The sequence below is a fragment of the Scyliorhinus canicula genome, chromosome 11 (assembly GCF_902713615.1).
Source record: "Scyliorhinus canicula chromosome 11, sScyCan1.1, whole genome shotgun sequence".
Taxonomy (NCBI): Eukaryota; Metazoa; Chordata; class Chondrichthyes; order Carcharhiniformes; family Scyliorhinidae; genus Scyliorhinus; species Scyliorhinus canicula.
Window position 1 is genome coordinate 97,545,172 of NC_052156.1, and position 20,438 is coordinate 97,565,609.

The window sequence follows — 20,438 nt, forward strand, 5'->3', positions numbered from 1 at the left end:
GGGAACGGCCACGAGGGATCCCTGCACTGTCTGCCAGTTATTTTTGTTTTCCCTGACTGTAACCCAGCTACTCTTGTCCAGTACCTTGGGTGTGGCTACCTCCCTGTAACTCTTCTCGATAACCCCCTCTGCCACCCGGATGATTCGAAGTTTATCCAGCTCCAGTTCCCTAACATGGTCTCTGAGGAGCTGGAGTTGGGTGCACTTCCCGCAGGTATAGTCAGCGGAGACACCTGTGGTATCCCTCACCACCCACATCCTACAGGAGGAGCATGCAACTGCCCTATCCTCCATCCCCTCTTACTTTACAGAATTAGTTGCCCTGTAGACCAACTGGACCTCTGCCCTCTGACTCTGCTTCCAGTCAGCTGCACTCTAAACTCCTCGGCTCCCTTCACGTTCTTTGATAAATATAGGAAATGAAATGTAAGGAGCACCTTACTCCCTCTTCACCACCTAACTCACTCAGTCACCAAACTCTCACTGTAGCACTCAAATGCAACCAGTTCAGCACTCCAATGCAAACCAATTGGAGCACATTCTGAGGAAGGTGGGACCTGGACAAACAGGATGGGTTACACCTCAACCTGAGGGGCACCAATATCCTGGGAGGGAAATTTGCTGCAGCTCTCCCGGGGGGGGGGGGTTTAAACTAATTTGGTAGGGGGATGGGAAACTGATTTGTAGTCCAGGAGATAGCGTTGCTGGAGTTCACAAAGGTGAGGGTAGTGCAGTACTGAGGAAGGTACCAAGGTCATAAGAGTGGACTTGCAGGCATGAAGGTGGTTTGAAGTGTGTCTACTTCAATGTGAGGAGCATCAGGAATAAGGTTGGTGAGCTTGAAGCATGGATTGGTACCTGGGACTACAATACTGTGGCCATTACGGAGACGTGGATAGAACAGGGGCAGGAATGGTTGGTGGAGGTTCCGGGGTTTAGATGTTTCAGTAAGATTAGGGAAGGTGGTGAAAGAGGTGGAGGAGTAGCATTGTTAATCAAGGATAGTATAATGGCTGCAGAAAGGCAGTTTGAGGAGGATTTGTCTACCGAGGTAGAGTGGGCTGAAGTTAGAAATAGGGAAACAGTAATAGAGATGTGGAGAAAACGATTGCAAGCAGATTTTGGATAGGTGCGGTAGTCACAGGGTAGTTGTCATGGGTGACTTAAACTTTCAAAATATTGATTGGAACCACTATAATTCGAATAGTTTGTATGGGGCTGTTTTTATCCAGTGTGTGCAGGAAGGTTTCCTCACACAATATGTGGATAGACCGACAAGAGACGGGGCCACGTTGGATTTGGTACTGGATAATGAACCGGGCCAAGTGTTAGATTTGGTTGTGGGAGAGCACTTTGGAGATAGTGACCACAATTCGGTGACTTTCATTATAGCAATGGAGAGGGATAGGAACATACGGCAGGACAAGGTTTATAACTGGGGGAAGGGTGATTACGATGCGATGAGGCAAGAATTAGGGAGCATAAGATGGAAACAGGAACTGTCGGGGATAGGCACAATTGAGATGTGAAGTTTGTTCAAGGAGCAAATACTGCGTGTCCTTGATATGTATGTCCCTGTCAGGCATGGAAGAAATGGTCGAGTGAGGGAACCATGGTTCACAAAAGAGGTTTAATATCTTGTCAAGAGGAAGAAGGGGCAACATGGTAGCACTGTGGATAGCACAATTTCTTCACAGCTCCAGGGTCCCAGGTTCGATTCCGGCTTGGGTCACTGTCTGTGCGGAGTTTGCACATCCTCCCCGTGAGTGCGTGGGTTTCCTCCGGGTGCTCCGGTTTCCTCCCACAGTCCAAAGATGTGCAGGTTAGGTGGATTGGCCATGATAAATTGCCCTTAGTGCCCAAAATTGCCCTTAGTGTTGGGTGGGGTTACTGGGTTATGGGGATAGGGTGGTCATGTTGACCTTGGGTAGGGTGCTCTTTCCATGAGCCGGTGCAGACTCGATGGGCCGAATGGCCTGCACTGTAAATTCTATGATAGCTATGATAACTTATGTAAGGATGAGAAAACAAGGTTCAGTTAGGGCACTTGAGGGTTACAAGATAGCTAGGAAGGAGCTCAAGAAAGGGCTTAGGAGAGCTAGGAGGAGGCATGAGAAGTCCTTGGAGGGAAGGATCAAGGAAAACCCCAAGGCCTTTTACACTTATGTGAGGAATAAAAGAATGACCAAGGTGAAGTTAGGGCCGATCAAGGACAGTAGTGGGAGCGTGTGCATGCAGTCTGAAGATACAGGAGAGGCCCTAAATGAATATTTTTCTTCAGTGTTCAGAAAGGAGAGGGGACATGTTGTTGAGGAGGATAGTGCGATACAGGCCGATAGGCTGGAGGAGGTAGATATTCGGAAGGAAGTTGTGTTCGAAATTTTGAGGTGCCTGAGGACAGATAAGTCCCCTGGGCCTAATGGGGTATATCCTAGGATTCTTTGGGTGGTGAGGGATGAGGTTGCAGAGCCTTTGGCTTTGATCTTTATGTCCTCACTCTCTGCAGGAATAGTGCCAGAAGACTGGAGGGGGGTCGAATGTTGTCCCCTTGTTCAAGAAAGGGAATAGGTATAACCCTGGGAATTATAGGCCGATTAGTCTCACTTCGGTCATCGGGAAATTATTGGACAAGGTCCTGAGGGATTGGATTAATGACCATTTGGAAAGATGCAGCGTAATTCAGGATAGTCACCATAGATTTGTGAGGGGTAAGTCTTGCGTCACAAGTTTGATTGAATTCTTTGAGGAGGTAACTAAGTGCATAGATGAAGGTTGATGTTGTATATATGGATTTTAGTAAGGCGTTTGATAAGGTGTCCCATGATCGGCTCATGCAGAAAGTAAGGAGGCATGGCAGAGGGAAATTTGGCTGATTGGATCAGTAACTGGCTATCACATAGAAGACAGACAGTGGTGGTAGATAGTAAATTTTCATCCTGGAGTCCAGTCACCAGCGGTGTACCACAGGGATCAGTGCTGGGTCTTCTGCTATTTGCGATTTTTATCAATGACTTGGATGATGGAGTTGAAGGTTGCGTTAGTAAATGATGAGAGGGATAGATAGTGGACGTTCCATGACTTTTTCCTCAGGTGGATGTAGCTGTTACAAGGGGGCATAACTATAAGAACATAAGAACTAGGAACCATCTGGCCCCTCGAGCCTGCTCCGCCATTCAATGAGATCATGGCTGATCTTTTGTGGACTCAGCTCCACTTTCCGGCCCGAACACCATAACCCTTAATCCCTTTATTCTTCAAAAAACTATCTACCTTTACCTTAAAAACATGTAATGAAGGAGCCTCAACTGCTTCACTGGGCAAGGAATTCCATAGATTCAGAACCCTTTGGGTGAAGAAGTTCCTCCTAAACTCAGTCCTAAATCTACTTCCCCTTATTTTGAGGCTATGTCCCCTAGTTCTGCTTTCACCCGCCAGTGGAAACAACCTGCCCGCATCTATCCTATCTATTCCCTTCATAATTTTAAATGTTTCTATAAGATCCCCCCTCATCCTTCTAAATTCCAGCGAGTACAGTCCCAGTCTACTCAACCTCTCCTCATAATCCAACCCCTTCAGCTCTGGGATTAACCTAGTGAATCTCCTCTGCACACCCTCCAGTGCCAGTATGTCCTTTCTCAAGTAAGGAGACCAAAACTGAACACAATACTCCAGGTGTGGCCTCACTAACACCTTATACAATTGCAACATAACCTCCCTAGTCTTAAACTCCATTCCTCTAGCAATGAAGGACAAAATTCCATTTGCCTTCTGAATCACCTGTTGCACCTGTAAACCAACCTTCTGTGACTCATGCACTAGCACACCCAAGTCTCTCTGCACAGTGGCATGCTTTAATATTTTATCGTTTAAATAATAATCCCGTTTGCTGTTATTCCTACCAAAATGGTAACCTCACATTTCTCAACATTGTATTCCATCTGCCAGATCCTAGCCCATTCACTTAACCTATCCAAATCCCTCTGCAGACTTCCAGTATCCTCTGCACTTTTCGCTTTACCACTCATCTTAGTGTCATCTGCAAACTTGGACACATTGCCCTTGGTCCCCAACTCCAAATCATCTATGTAAATTGTGAACAATTGTGGGCCCAACACGGATCCCTGAGGGACACCACTAGCTACTGATTGCCAACCAGAGAAACACCCATTAATCCCCACTCTGCTTTCTATTAATTAACCAATCCTCTATCCATGCTACTACTTTACCCTTAATGCCATGCATCTTTATCTTATGCAGCGACCTTTTGTGTGGCACCTTGTCAAAGGCTTTCTGGAAATCCAGATATACCACATCCATTGGCTCCCCGTTATCTACTGCACTGGTAATGTCCTCAAAAAATTCCACTAAATTAGTTAGGCATGACCTGCCCTTTTATGAACCCATGCTGCGTCTGCCCAATGGGACAATTTCTATCCAGATGCCTCGCTATTTCTTCCTTGATGATAGATTCCAGCATCTTCCCTAATACCGAAGTTAAGCTCACTGGCCTATAATTTCCTGCTTTCTGCCTACCTCCTTTTTTTAAACAGTGGTGTCACATTTGCTAATTTCCAATCCACCGGGACCACCCCAGAGTCTAGTGAATTTCGGTAAATTATCACTAGTGCATCTGCAATTTCCCTAGCCATCTCTTTTAGCACTCTGGGATGCATTCCATCAGGGCCAGGAGACTTGTCTACCTTTAGCCCCATTAGCTTGCCCATCACTACCTCCTTAGTGATAACAATCCTCTCAAGGTCCTCACCTGTCATAGCCTCATTTCTATCAGTCGCTGGCATGTTATTTGTGTCTTCCACTGTGAAGACCGACCCAAAAAACCTGTTAAGTTCCTCAGCCATTTCCTCATTTCCCATTATTAAAACTCCCTTCTCATCCTCTGAAGGACCAATATTTACCTTAGCCACTCTTTTTTGTTTTATATATTTGTAAAAACTTTTACTTTCTGTTTTTATATTCTGAGCAAGTTTACTCTCATACTCTATCTTACTCTTCTTTATAGCTTTTTTTAGTAGCTTTCTGTTGCCCCCTAAAGATTTCCCAGTCCTCTAATCTCCCAGCAATCTTTGCCACTTTATATGCTTTTTCCCTCAATTTGATTTTAAGGTTTATGGTGGATAAGGATAAGGTTTATGGTGGAAGATATAGGAGGGATGTCAGAGGTAGGTTCTTTACTCAGAGTGGTTGGGGCGTGGAATGCACTCCCAGCTATGGTAGTGGAGTCGGACACTTTAGGAACTTTCAAGCGATTTTGGATAGGCATATGGAGTGCACTAGAATGATTGGGAGTAGGTTGATTTGATCTTAGTTTCAGACTAGTTTGGCACAACATCGTGGGCCGAAGGGCCTGAATGTGCTGTACAGTTCTATGTTCTATATACAGAAAATAATTGAAAAGGGTAATGGGATGCTGGTCTTGTATCGAGAGGTTGAGAATAAAAGATGGTGGAAGTAATGGTGTTCAACTTTTCAAAGCCCTGGTTAGACTGCGCCGGGAGTAAGGGCACGGTGGCACAGTGGTTAGCATTGCTGCACCACCACACCAGGGACCAGGATTCAATTCCTGGTCCTTGGGTTGACTGTGTAGTGTTTGCACATTCTCCCTGTGTCTGCGTGGGTTTTCCTGGGTGCTCCAGTTTCTTCCCTCAGTCCAAAGATGTGCAGGTTAAATGGATTGGCCATGCTAAATTGCCCCTTTAGTATTCAAAGGTTAGATAGAATTATGGGGAAAGGGCAGGGAAGCAGGCCTAGTTCAGGTGCTCTCTCAGAAGGTTGGTGCAGACTCGATGGGCTGAATGACCTCCTTCTGCACCAGGGATTCTAAGATTCTATTGTGAGCAGTTCTGGGCCCACATCGGGCCTCGGAGAGAGTGCTTTATAGATTTACCAAACCAATACCCGGACTCCAGGGAATTTACATCTCAGAAGAACATAGGAATGGGGAGCAGGAGTAGGCCATCTGGCCCTTCGAGCCTGCTCCACCATTCAATGAGATCATGGCTGATCTTTTGTGGACTCAGCTCTACTCTCCGGCCCGAACCATAACCCTTTATTCTTCAAAAAACTATGTATCTTTATCTTGAAAACATGTAATGAAGGAGCCTCAACTGCTTCACTGGGCAGGGAATTCCATAGATTCACAACCCTTTGGGTGAAGAAGTTCCTCCTAAACTCAGTTCTAAATCTACCTCCCCTTATTTTGAGGCTCTGTCCCCTAGTTCTGCTTTCACCCGCCAGTGGAAACAAATTAGACCGAGTCTGAACACAATGCTCCAGGTGTGGCCTCACTAACACCTTATACAGTTAAACTCCATCCCTCTAGCAATGAAGGACAAAACTCCATTTGCCTTCTTAATCACCTGTTGCACCTGTAAGCCTTTATCCATAAAATCCAAAATTTGAACCTCATTGACATTTGGCACAAGTAGTCTAGTTGTTTATCTGCATTGTTTACGTCGTGATTTTTGTGGTGAACATGTCATAAATAAACTTCTTCGGGTACCCTGTTTTTATTATTAAGTGATGCAGTTTACATTCCTAGCATAATGTCCAACTTTTCAGTTCTGCGCGGCAGGCATATAACGCCGATACGTAAGAAAATAAGGGCAGCACGGTAGCACAGTGGTTAGCACTATGGCTTCACAGCGCCAGGGTCCCAGGTTCGATTCCCAGCTTGGGTCACTGCATAGTCTGCACGTTCTCCCTGTGTCTGTGTGGGCTTCCTCCGGGTGTCCTGGTTTCCTCCCACAGTCCCGAAAGATGTGCTTGTTCGGTGAATTGGACATCCTGAATTCTCCCTCAGTGTACCCGAACAGGCACCAGAATGTGGCTACTAGGGGATTTTCACAGTAACTTCATTAGTGTTAATGTAAGCCTACTTGTGACAATAAAGATTATTATTAAAATATTATAATGAAACCCTACCCTAGAATGAGAATGCTCTCTCTGCATTGCAGGCATAAAGCCTATATCAGTATACTATAGCACCCTCTACAGGGGAACAAAGCCCAGCGACAAGCATTAAGAATTTAAATTACAGCATAAAGCTGTGTCTAACAGTGCAACTGAAATTTACAGCATCCCTCAAACCTGAATAATGTAGGCATAAAGCCCCAGACAGGACAGTGAAAGTAGGCGTAAAGCCTAAAATAATATCATGTTAATTCTTCAAGACAGCACAGTGGTTAGCATTGCTGCCTCATGGCGCCGAGGTCCAAGGTTCGATCCCGGTTCTGGGTCACTATGTGGAGTTTGCACATTCTCCCCGTGTTTGTGTGGGTTATAGAATTTACAGTGCAGAAGGAGGCCACTCGGCCCATCGAGTTTGCACCAGCTCTTGGAAAGAGCACCCTACCCGAGGTCAACACCTCCACCCTATCTCCATAACCCAGTAACCCCACCCAACACTAAGGGCAATTTTGGACACTAAGGGCAATTTATCATGGCCAATCCACCTAACCTGTACTTATTTGGACCGTGGGAGGAAACCGGAGCACCTGGAGGAAACCCACGCGCACACTGGGAGGATGTGCAGACTCCGCACAGACAGTGACCCAAGCCGGGAATCGAACCTGGGACTCTGGAACTGTGAAGCACTTGTGCTATCCACAATGCTACCGTGCTGCCCTAAAGAATTAGGTTTCACCCCCACAACCCAAAGATGTGCAGGCTAGGTGGATTGGCCACGCTAAATTGCCCCTTAATTGGAAAAAAATGAATTGGATATGCTAAATTTTTTTTAAAAATGTTAATTCTTCAAGTCTGAACTACAGCCACCCTTCATCTCATCCACAAGCTTAACAAAGACTTTACAACTGAAGTCAAAACAGTTCACTGTTCCTGTCGTTATTCGCCTTCACAATTGATCATATGGATTCTATCCAAAGATGCCAGGTGGAATTTTTAAAAATTCCTCATTAATTCAAGCAAACACTTGGTTGGTGTGAAGTGAACTTTAATTGGTACCACAATCTCCTGAATAAAGCCTTGATGTAAGGGAGGATATTGAACCTCAACCTATTTGAGTAAGATAGAGAAAAAATGAAGAGCAAAACAACATTTTTCAAGTATGAAGCTCCGTATCAAGTATCAGCACTCTCTAGAAAGTATGGTATAGTCCTGTCATGCTGCAGAAAGTTTGTATTATGGGAATGTCTTACACAATCAGATGCCTGTAAGATAAAAACTAGAGGCATTGCCCACCCCCAGTAAACCCTTGCAAGCAAACTTACAACCACAGCCAGTTCAAATTAACCAAAGTTTCAAATTTGCAAGTTTAGGAGAAGTTACAGACCTCCCAACCAGGTACTTATCTGACCTTGTTCCATTGACTTCAACCGTCAAAAGCGATTCTCTTCATCCACACTGCTAATATTGACCAATCATGAAAACATGTCACGTGGTTCAGGATAACCAGGATCCAGGCCTCTTGTAGAAGCAATGATTGTAAAAGGGCTTTATGGTGGGTTGGTCACTTTGTACAAATGCCTGATATGAGGCTATGCAGCAGAAAGGTAATCTGGTGAGCTGAAGCTCAGTTAAATACTTTTGCGATGGACAGTTCAAAGAATCAAAGAGTTGTCTGAAGACCAGTCTTGAAAATAAAAAAGGTATTTCAGCTGACATGTGAGGGAACATGATGTTTATGGTTATGAGGAGGCGGTGGCATATTGGTATTATCACAGAACTAGTAAACCAGTAATGCTCTGGGGACCCAGGTTCAAATCCCGCCACTGCAGATGGTAAAATTTGAATTCAATAAAGATCTGGAATTAAAAGTCTAATGATGGTCATTAGATTGTCTGGTTCACTAATGTCCTTTCGGGAAGGAAATCTGCTGTCCTTACCTGGGGGTGAGCAATACATGTTGGCCCAGCGAACGAGCCATGTCCCATTAACGAATAAAACAAAGCTAAAGTGGCAAAAGCCTATCGCTTGACTGAAGAAGAGCGACCCAATGGAAATCGAGTAAAAGTCAGCCCTTGGGTCAACCTGACATCCCATGTGTTGGGTGAAAAAACATTAATTGTGAAAACCATATTTTGTACTCCATCCATGGCCATGAGAGTCTGCATTAATTACAGAGCTCACACTCCAACACCTATGAACTCCTGTGTTCCACAACACACTGCTTTCCTACCCATCCGAGTTTGGATTTCAAGCTCCTTATCCTTGCCTGTTGACCCTTTTGTGGTCCCACTCCTCTTGACCTCGGTGTCATCCTTCCAGCCCATCATTTCTGCAATTTTATCCCAGCTTTTTGTACTGTCCATTCCTCCTGGACCTTTTCTATCATCAGCCATCTGCTCATCTTTAAAAGCTGATTTTTAAACCCGTCTCCCTGATTGTGCTTTGGCCTGCTTTCCCTCATTTCTCTCCTCCTGATATTCAGCTCTTAACCGTGGGATTTGTTACTGCATTAATATCCCTAGATCAATAGATGTTATTCCTCCTTGATTGTTCAGTTGCTATTCATGATGATAGAGTTTAACTGTGGAAATGTGCATGGGTAATGATGGTAAAATAAAGAGTGGTGGCGCAAGTCCTGAAGTTGCAACTACCCATCCCAGTCAAATGAACTGCAGCAAATTAATCTGACCACGCTAAATTCTAGGACATTTTGGAAAATTGAATGAAAGCATCTTAAAAGCCTAAAACAAAAACAAAAAATTGCTGGGACAGAACAAACAGTAAATGCACAGCACGTGTAGCAGTGTCTATGGGGAGCAAAAGAGTTGATTTTTCAGGTCTGTGACTTCATTAGAACCTGACTTGAAACGTGTTTCCTTCTCCACAGATGCTGTCAGTGGTGTCAGTGTCATTTTGAATGTTGTGTTTTTATAAGCATTCCTCCTACGTAACTGTTTTGCTGACGTCTGTTGGGTTCTGAGCGTGTGGAGCTTTGGGTGGGCTTTTGTAGTCTGCTGGAAGTGACCTGTAAGCAAGACCTGTTTTACTAGAGCTCCTGTTTTCATAGTTATTACTTCATTGTTTATTTGTATGAAGTCCCTTATTTTAAGCAACGCATTTGACTGCCTACTTTGCGGTTTCGAGTTCCCACAGTTTTTATTTCAGATTTCCATCTTTTCGGTATTTTGTTTTTATAGCTTATATATTTCTGCAGGTACCCTGTTCATAATTAAAACTAAATTCTAATTTAGCGAAAGGGAATGGAATAGAGGGAAGGTGAAATGTCCTGGAAAATCGGCCATTCTTATTCAATGACCGAGCAGGCGAGAAGAACTGAATGGCTAACTCCTGGTTGTATTTCTTATGTCTTCATAACATTATTCATGTAGTTTCAGGAAAGGGCTGTTAATCCAGCTCAGATTTCTAAAATAATTTCAGTATGTTAACTTTTTCATTTTTAAACCTTGCAGACTGTCTGCGTGGAAAAGAACAATACATTGGGTGGGACATGTTTGAACGTGGGATGTATCCCCTCCAAAGTAAGTACTTATTCAATGTGTGCCGCATTACATTTCTAATCGATGTTTTTCTAGTACACTGTCAATTTACATATCAATTGGAAGATTCGCTGGTTAATCACAGTTGTGATTATTGTTCTAAGGCTTTGCTGAATAACTCCTATCTCTATCACTTGGCTCATGGGAAAGACTTCGCCAGCCGAGGGATTGAAAGTAAGTATATCTTTAATTTGTAATAAAAATCCAAATGTTGACAATCTTCCGTATTTGGCAGAGACAAGCAGAGTTAACGTTCATGCCTGTGATCGTTCATTAGAACTGGAAAAAGTTAAAAATGTAATAGTTTTGATGGGGGTGAGAAAAAGAATAAAGGGAACAGATCTGTAATAGGGTGCAGGGCAGAAGAGATCAAAAACAAAAGGTTTCATATTTCAAGACCAAAAGACATGATAGTGGAAGAAATAAATAAACAAAAAATGTTTGGCTGGGCTAAAAGCTTTGTCATCAGAGACTGGATCCAGATGTTTCGCAAAGCAGCCATGAGTCTGTATTTGGTCTCCCTGATGTAAAGGAGCTGACAGGATAGGCTGAGCTATACAATTCAGACTCTATGACATTGAACAGTGAATGCAATATACTAAATAAATATACAAGTAAATTGCCCCTCGCTCCTTAAACCTACGTCCGCTAGTAATCGACTCTTCTACCCTGGGAAAAAGCTTCTGACAAAGCTTCCACTTTGTCCATGTCCCTCATAAATTTGTAGACTTCTATCAGATCGCCTCTCAACCTGTCATTCCAGTGAGAACAAATAAATTCATCCAACCTCTCCTCAGAACTAATGTCCTCCATAACAGGCAACAGTAGTGAACTCGCCAACATTGAGGGCATTTAAAAATTTATTGGATAAGCATATGGATGATAAGGGCATAGTGTAGGTTAGATGGCCTTTAGTTTTTTTTCCATGTCGGTGCAACATCGAGGGCCGAAGGGCCTGTACTGCGCTGTATCGTTCTATGTTCTATTCTGCTGAACCTCTTCTGTACCGTCACCAAAGCCTCCACAGTATTGGCACGGTAGCACATTGGTTAGCACAGTTGCTTCACAGCTCCAGGGTCCCAGGTTCGATTCCCGGTTTGGATCACTGTCTGTGTGGAGTCTGCACGTTCTCCCTGTGTCTGCGTGGGTTTCCTCCAGTTTCCTCCCACAGTCCAAAGATGTGCAGGTTAGATGGATTGGCCATGATAAATTGCCCTTGGGTTAGGTGGGGTTACTGGGCTACGGGCATGTGTGGATTTAAGTGGGGTGCTCTTTCCAAAAGCCGGTGAAGATTCGATGGGCCAAATGACCTCCTTCTGCACTGTAAATTCTATGATCCTTCTGTTAATGTGTCGACTAGAATTGAACACTATACTCCCAAGTGTGGCCTAACTGAAGTTCTCTACAGCTACAGCATGGCATTTCAATTTTTATACTCAATGCCCCGGCCGATTGAAGGCAAGTATTCTGTCTGCCTTCTGGATATCCTTCTCCACCTGTGTTGCCACTTTCAGTCACCTGTGAACCTGTACACCCAGATCCCTCGCCTGTCAATAATCTTAAGGATTCTGCCATTTACTGTTTATTTCCCACTTGTATAAGACCTTCCCAAAATGCTTTACCTCACATTTATCCAGATTAAATTCCATCTGCCACCTCTTTGCTCAAGTCTCCAACCGATGTATATCCTGCTGATATATATATATATATATATATATATATATATATATATCCTCTTGACAGTCCTCATCACTATCCGCAATTCCATCAACATTTGTGTCGTCCGCAAACTTACTAATCAGACCTCCAAATAATTTATACTGCAAAGAGCAAGGTCCCCACACTGATCCATGCGAACATCACTAGTCGCAACCCTCCATTCAGAAAAGTTCCCTTCCAATGCTACCCTCTGTCTTCTATGACCGAGCCAGCTCTGTATCTGCCTTGCCAGCTTACCTCTGATCCAGTGTGACTTCACCTTCTGTACCAGTCTGCCATGAGGGACATTGTCGAGGCCTTACTGAAGTCAGTGTTAACAACATCCACTGCCCTAACTTCATCAGTGATCTTCGCCACTTCCTCAAAACACTAAATCCAGTTAGTGAGAGACAACCTCCCCTTCACAAAACCAGCCTCTCGCTAATATGGCCACTTGCTTCCAAATGGGAGTAAGTCCTGTCTCGAAGAATCCTCTCCAATAATTTTCCTCTGACGTAAGGCTCACCGGCCTGTAATTACCTCGATCATCCTTGCTACCCTTCTTAAACGAAGGAAAACATCAGCTATTCTCCAGTCGCCTGGGACCTCACCTGTATCCAGTGGGGATACAAAGATTCCTGTCAAGGCCCCAGCAATTTCCTCCCTTGCTTCCCTCCATATTCTGGGGACTTAACTACCTTAATGTTTTTCAAGAAGCCCAACACCTCTTCCTTTTTGATCTCCATATGACTCAGACTATCTACACACCCTTCACCAGACTCTTGATCCCCCAAGTCTTTCTCTTTTGGACCTCACCCTTTTCCTCTGGCTCCATGCAGAGATTCCGTCCCCTGTCCTTGAGTGGGCCAATCCCTTCCCTGGCTACCCTCTTGCTCTTTATGTATGTAATGTGAGGAAGAACTTTTTCAGGCAGTGAGTGATAATGATCTGCAACTCGCAGCTTGAAATAAACAATTTCAAAAGCAAATTGTTGGGCATTTGAGGAAAGTAAAAGTGCAGGGCTACGGAATAGAGAGGGGGAATGGAACTGACTGGTTGTTCTACAGGGAGATGATATGGACTTGATGGGCCAAAAGGCCCCTTGTGCCATTATCAGTCTGACGTGTGCCACAATATGACACCATAACAGTGCCTATTTAGAGGAGGTGGAATTAAAGGAGAAATTGTTTTGAAGCGAAAACCAGTTCAGCCGGATGGTGATGGATGAATGAAATGAAAATTGCTTATTTTCACGAGTAGGTATCAATGAAGTTACTGTGAAAAGCCCCTAGTCGCCACATTCCGGCGCCTGTTCGGGGATGCTGTTACGGGAATCGAACCGTGCTGCTGGCCCGCTTGGTCTGCTTTCAAAGCCAGCGATTTAGCTCTGTGCTAAACAGCCCCTATGGGGCTGTCAGAGGATGGGGGACTGTTTGGGTTCTGTTGAAACATAGTAAGCATAGAAAATAGGAGAAGGAGGAGGCCATTCTGCCCTTCGAGCCTGTTCCGCCATTCATTATGAGCGTGGTTGATCATCCAACTCAATAGACTAATCCTGCTCCCCCCCCCCCCCCCCCCCCCCCCCCGTATCCTTTGAACCCCTTCGCCCCAAGTGCTATATCAAACTACTTCTTGAAATGTTTTGGCCTCAGTTTCTTCATGTGGTAACGAATTCCACAGGCAGACCCTCCAGGTGAAGAAATTTCTCCTCATCTCAGTCTTAAATGGTCTACCCCATATCCTCAGACTGTGACCCCTGGTTCTGGACCCCGACCATCGGGAACATCCTTCTTGCATTGACCCTGTCTAGTCCTGTTAGAATTAATAGGTTTCTATGAGATCTCTCATTCTTCTGAACTCCAGTGAATACAATCCTCACCAACTCGATCTCTCCTCATTTGTCATTCCCACCATCCCATGTTCTGATTAGTGATGGAGGTGAAGACGATTTGGGTGTTGCTGAAAATGAGACATTTAGGACCTGGCAACTGTTAAGGGCATCGGAAGGGTCACAGATAATCTTTATTATTGTCACAAGTAGGCTCATATTAACACTGCAATGAAGTTACTGTGAGAATTCCCGAGTCGCCACACTCTGGCGCTTGTTCGGGTACACAGTGGGAGAATTCAGAACGTCCAATTCAGCTAACAGCATATTAGGGACTTGTGGGAGGAAACCAGAGCACCCGGAGAACGTGCAGACTCCGCACAGTCAGTGGCCCAAGCAGGAATCCATTCAATCAGGTGAGAATGGGTCTACCAGGTGGTCCTTTGTTTTTTTGGCATTTATTTCATATATTACTGCCTGCCTTCCTGTACTGATTAGTTTTAGTACAAATTTTGGCTAGAAATTGAGTGAGTAGATTGGTGTCGCCTGAAGTTGGTCATTAAAGTAGGCTGGTTTAGCACAGTGGGTGAAATAGCTGGCTTGTAATGCAGAACAATGCCAGGAGCGCAGGTTCAATTCCTGTACCGGCCTCACCGAACAGGCGTCGGAATGTGGTGATTTCACAGTAACTTCATTGAAACCTACTTGTGACAATAAGTGATTATTATTATTATTGTTCACACAATCACTTACTATCTTTTTTCCCCTTTAACATTGTTTTTTATTAAGATTTAAACAAATTATTTTTGCTACACTACCTCTGTTTTAAAAATGAAGATGAACAAACCTGGACGCTTCATGGCTAATTTCAATACAGATTCTTAGATTGCTATTTTATGACTTTAGCAGTGGTGAGGGAAAGCTGACTTTTATAGTTGCATTTGATACGACACCCTGGGCCCCTGTGTGTCAATTTCAACACCACTTGACCCCGAGTCACAACGCAGTTGAAATTAACTTTTATTTTAAAATACCCGAGATCTTTGGCTGCCCAATTACTAAAGTCACCAGGTTTGTAAATTTAAACTTTTAAATTTAGCTATTAACTTTATTATGAACGGTAACTATAATTAAATAGGCAATTAAATACAATTTGTGAACTACTATCTAATCTCCAACGTGACCCACTTCCTTTCAACTCACCCCCACCCTCTATTTTACACCCCTATATATAGGGGCTGTTTAGCACAGGGCTAATTCGCTGGCTTTGAAAGCAGACCAAGGCAGGCCAGCAGCACGGTTCAATTCCCGTACCAGCCTCCCCGAACAGGCGCCGGAATATGGCGACTAGGGAATTTTCACAGTAACTTCATTTGAAGCCTACTTGTGACAAGCGATTTTCATTCATTCATTTCATTTCATTTCATTCATTTCATATAATATATATATATATATATATATATATAATGATGGAAGGATAGGAGTCTTTGTTTCAGAGGGACGTCTTTCAGTTAGTTTCTTCTTCAGTCTCTTTTTTTTTCAGCTTGTAATGGTTTTAACTGTAAACTACAAAAATAGCAGGCAGCCAGCATTTGAGAGCGAGAGAGACAGCTTCTTTTGGGGTCTAGAAGTTTCCTTCAGACAGTATGGAGCGCAAAGAGAGAGAGCTGCTTGTACTTTGAAGGCCCAGTGGCTTCTCCTAGGTTCGCTCCGAAAATCCCCACCTGACTGGAACCAATCTCTGTTGTTTGCCGCGCAGAATACGGTCCCTGGCCAATCAATTGGCCACCAGCCAACCAATCAAAACAAGCCCCCTTCCAATCTCTTGGGTTCCATAAAGTCTGGGTTCTTATGCCCAAAATATAAAACTTTATAACCGTGAACTACTTTGACACGTTTGAGTTACTTCTTCTGCTTGACTTAAAGGCATGTTTCCATTATTGATTCATGGATCAAAAACAATAAAGATAAAATAATTAGGCACTAAGGCAATCAACAGGAAGAGCCTTTACACATTTATATCTGGTTTATTCTGTCTGCTTTGACAGGATTGCAGACAAGATTGCAATTAATTGCCATGGAAAATGCACCAAATTCCCTTCTATTCCTATTCCCTTACATCTGTAAATGGAGGTGGGATATTTTCAGCCCCAATACTTTGTTAATGCTGCAGAAAACTTAACTCTTTGATTCCTTACCATTTGTTTTGTATTTTACATTTTATAAAATTTAACTTGATGCACAATATTGAAGGTGCAAAAACTGTTATTTTGATCATTACTTTATTTTGTTCTAAAGTCACAGGAATGAATCTTAATCTGGAAAAGATGATGGAACAAAAGAGCAATGCAGTGAAGTCATTGACTGGTGGAATTGCCCATTTATTTAAACAAAATAAGGTTTGTTTCTGATAGCATGTTGAACTAATGAGGCCACTTTCAGATGGTATTGGGACCAGGGCTCTCTGTCTGTTTTTCCAGCTTGAGTCAGACAATACAGAAACCAGACACTTTCTTCCAAAGTTGTGTAGAATATGTCAAAGTTTGATCAACTACAAGTTTTGCATGTTTAATACCTGCTCTCTTGACTCTCACTTGAGCATATAAGTTTAGTCTTTGACATTTTGAAATATATTATAATTGGAGGAAATTCAGTTTTTTAGCTTGGCAATAATTGCAAATTTTCAAAACATTTGAGAGTAAAATGTAGTATTGGGCATTTGTTGTACTAATATCCCTGGCCTGCTGTGTATGTTTTTATTGCAGTGGGGTGATGGGTTTCAAGCAAATCTTACTTTCTCTTTATTGCACAATCCGATTTGTTTGTTATACCTCATCTGCATGTTGACCATTCTTTCTTCAAGGTTTTCTTCTCTGGTAAAATTGGACTACTGGACAGCGAGAAAGCAAATCTAAATGGTAGCTGCAGTCCTTCACTTGTACTCTAATAATCAAAACATAAACTTATGGATTATATAATGTGAAATCTTTTTTTGTCTTCTGGGTAATTCTTAACCTCATTACGATCGCCATTGAGACTGATAACTTTTTTAAGTTTCCCAGCAACCAAAGGAAATATAACAAACCAAAGGACGTGATTTTCATGTTTAAGATTTTTACTGTAATAAGCAACTAATCAAACAGATTAAACATTACTTAACAGGCAACCAATACGTTGAACTAAATAAATGGTACTTTTGTTTTAACTAATTAATGCAATTGATTTACGTCTAGCATCTGACCAATGTGTAACATTCCACGAATGAGTTCTAAGTTCCTGGTTTTCCAGTAGGCTTACTTCTCCCTGTCATGCCAGGTTGCAACTTCCAGGGCCCTTTGTGGTGTTGTAAGACTTCTTACTGTAATACTTCTGCGTTATATGAGCATTCCTTCGGTGCCATCGGTAACGGAGCTGTTACCAACACCGCTATGCTTACTCCCTTACAGACTCTTTTTTCCACCTGGACCCAAAGCTACTCCAAATTTCTGAACCACTCGAGCATCAGCTGCCCAGTAATAGTATTGAAAGTTTGGCAAGGCCAAGCCCCCTAATTGTCTCTCCCTCTGGAGCAACATCCTTCTGATCATTGGGCTCTTACCTGTCCAAATACATCCAGTCACATCAATTTCTCTACAAAAGCCTTGGGCAAGAATATCGGAAGGCACTGGAATAAAAACAGAAATCTCAGTTTAACTGATTGCACTCGGCCCACCAGGGATAATGGGAGACCGTCCCATCTTTGCAGGTCCGCTTTGACCTTCCACCAGATTTGGATAATTGAACCACTGGAGTCTGGAACCTTGCTATCTGGACTCTCAAATACTGAAAATTACTTCCAGCTAGCTGGAACGGCACTCCCCTAAGCCAATCCCTCTGCCTCATCAACCCAACCACAAAGTATTCACTCTTTACTATATTTATCTCGTAGCACGAGAAGACCGCAAAACGCTGCAAGATCCTTCTCATATAATAGTTGTCGGCAACTGTGTTCCACCCGTTCTCTTAGCTATTCCTTCCCATGTATCCGAGGACCTCAGGGCCATGGCCAATGGCTCAATTGCTAGTGAAAACAGCAAAGAGGCATTGTACATCCCTGCCTATTACCCTGATAAAGACAAGTGGTCAGGGATCAGTTTGTTAGTGCAAACACTGGCGAATGGGCCTTATGCAAAAGTTGTATCGATGCCACAAAGCCTGGCCCAAATCCAGATTTTTCTAATACCACAAACAGTGTCTCTCTACCCGGTCGAACACTTTCTTCGCATCAAGGGAGATTATGATCTCCAGAACCCGGCACTCCTTTTAAACAACTAACTTAAAAACTAAAGTGAACTTTCACAAGAAAATCTTCACCATTCTTGCTCCAAACAAAAGTTACGCAGCAGCCTTTCCTTTCACAGTCACTGGCTGAAACAGGATACAACCTCTCATCCTTTATTCAAAGAAAAAACAAAATGCTTGTTCACTTTAACATAACTGAACTCATCTCCATTGAATGTTGGACTCAACGTTAACTCTTTCCCTTTCCATAGATGTTGACAGTCCTGAGTTTTCCTACACTCGGTTTCTTTACTTCAGATCGCCAGCATCCACTGTTTCTTGCTTTTATTTGATGTTATCTGGATTATCCATTCTGCGTGATTCAAAATCTCACTTATTTTCTCCTGAAAGCATTAATTCTTGTATTTTTTCTCCTTTTATTTATTCTGGGAGAGTTGTGACAACACAATTGAAACCCAGCACTAATTCCACAACCCTTTAGATAATATTAAATTCTTGCATTCAACTTGTCATTGAGTCCCGCAAATACACAATTAAACATGTTAAATTGACATAGGTGCACAATCATCACATTCACACTTTCATATTTCCTAGAAATATGAGCTCCTCTAATGAGTGATAAAATCAAAGTGCTACATGCACTTGGACTCTACGGATGGATTATACCCCAGGGTCCTAAAAGAGATAGCTGAGGAAATTGTGGAGGCATTAGTGATGATCTTTCAGGAATCACTGGAGGCAGGAAGAGTCCCAGAGGACTGGAAAGTGGCTAATGTAACACCACTGTTTAAAAAAGGAGGGAGGTAGAAGACAGGAAATTATAGGCCGGTGAGCCTGACTTCAGTCATTGGTAAGATTTTAAAGTCTGTTATTAAAGATGAGATCGCGAAGTACTTGGAAGTGCATGGTAAAATAGGACTGAGTCAGCACGGCTTTGTCAAAGGGAGGTCATGTCTGACCAGTCTTAGTTCTTTGAGGAGGTAACAAGGAAGTTAGATAAAGGAGAACCAGTGAGCGTGATTTATTTAGATTTCCAGAAGGCCTTTGACAAGGTGCCACATAGGAGACTGTTAAATAAGTTAAAAGCCCATGGTTTTAAGGGTAAGATCCTGGCATGGATAGAGGAATGGCTGACTGGCAGAAGGCAGAGAATGGTGATAAAGGGGTCTTTTGCAGGATGGCAGCCGGTGACTAGTGGTGTGCTTCAGGGGTCTGTGCTGGGACCACAAATTTTCACAATATACGTTAAAGATCTGGAAGACGGTACTGAAGGCACTTGCAAAGTTTGCGGATGATACAAAGATCTGTAGAGGGACAGGTAGCATTGAGGAAGCAAAGAGGCTGCAGAAGGATTTGAATAAGCTAGGAGAGTGGGCAGTGAAGTGGCAAATGAAATACAATGTGGAAAAGTGAGGTTATGCACTTTGGAAGGAGGAATTTAGGCATAGACTATTTTCTAAATGGGGAAAAGCTGAGGAAATTGGAAGCACAAAGGGACTTGGGAGTCCTTGTTCATGATTGTCTTAAGGTTAACATGCAGGTTCAGTCAGCAGTTAAGAAGGCAAATGCAATGTTAGCATTAATGTCCGGAGGACTAGAATACAAGACCAGGGATGTACTTCTGAGGCTGCAAAAGGCTCAGGTCAGACCCCATTTGGCATATTGTGAGCAGTTTTGGACCCCGTATCTAAGGAAGGATGTGCTGGCCTTGGAAAGGGTCCAGAGGAGGTTCACAAGAATGATCCCTGGAATGAAGAGCTTGTCGTATGAGGAAGGTGAGGACTCTGGGTCTGTACTCATTGGAGTTTGGAAGGATGGGGGGGATCTTATTGAAACTTACAGGATACTGCGAGGCCTGTGGACGTGGAGAGGATGTTTCCACTTGTAGGAAAAACTAGAACCAGAGGACACCATCTCAGACTAAAGGGATGATCCTTTAAAACAGAGATGAGGAGGAATTTCTTCAGCCAGAGGGTGGTGAATCTGTGGAACTCTTTGCCGCAGAAGGTTGTGGAGGCCAAGTCACTGAGTGCCTTTAAGACAGAGATAGATAGGTTCTTGATTAATAAGGGGATCAGGGGTTATGGGGAGAAGGCAGGAGAATGGGGATGAGAAAATATCAGCCATGATTGAATGGCGGAGCAGAC

The 20,438-nt window shown here is 43.3% G+C and overlaps 1 protein-coding gene across 1 annotated transcript in view; it reads left to right on the forward strand.

Moving 5' to 3' along the window:
- dldh (dihydrolipoamide dehydrogenase) overlaps nt 1-20,438 on the forward strand; it is a 72,994-nt gene that overhangs the window by 22,667 nt on the left and 29,889 nt on the right. The window contains 3 exon segments of the mRNA XM_038812200.1: nt 10,398-10,466; nt 10,589-10,658; nt 16,309-16,409. Of these exon segments, the coding sequence (XP_038668128.1) occupies nt 10,398-10,466; nt 10,589-10,658; nt 16,309-16,409 (240 nt within the window).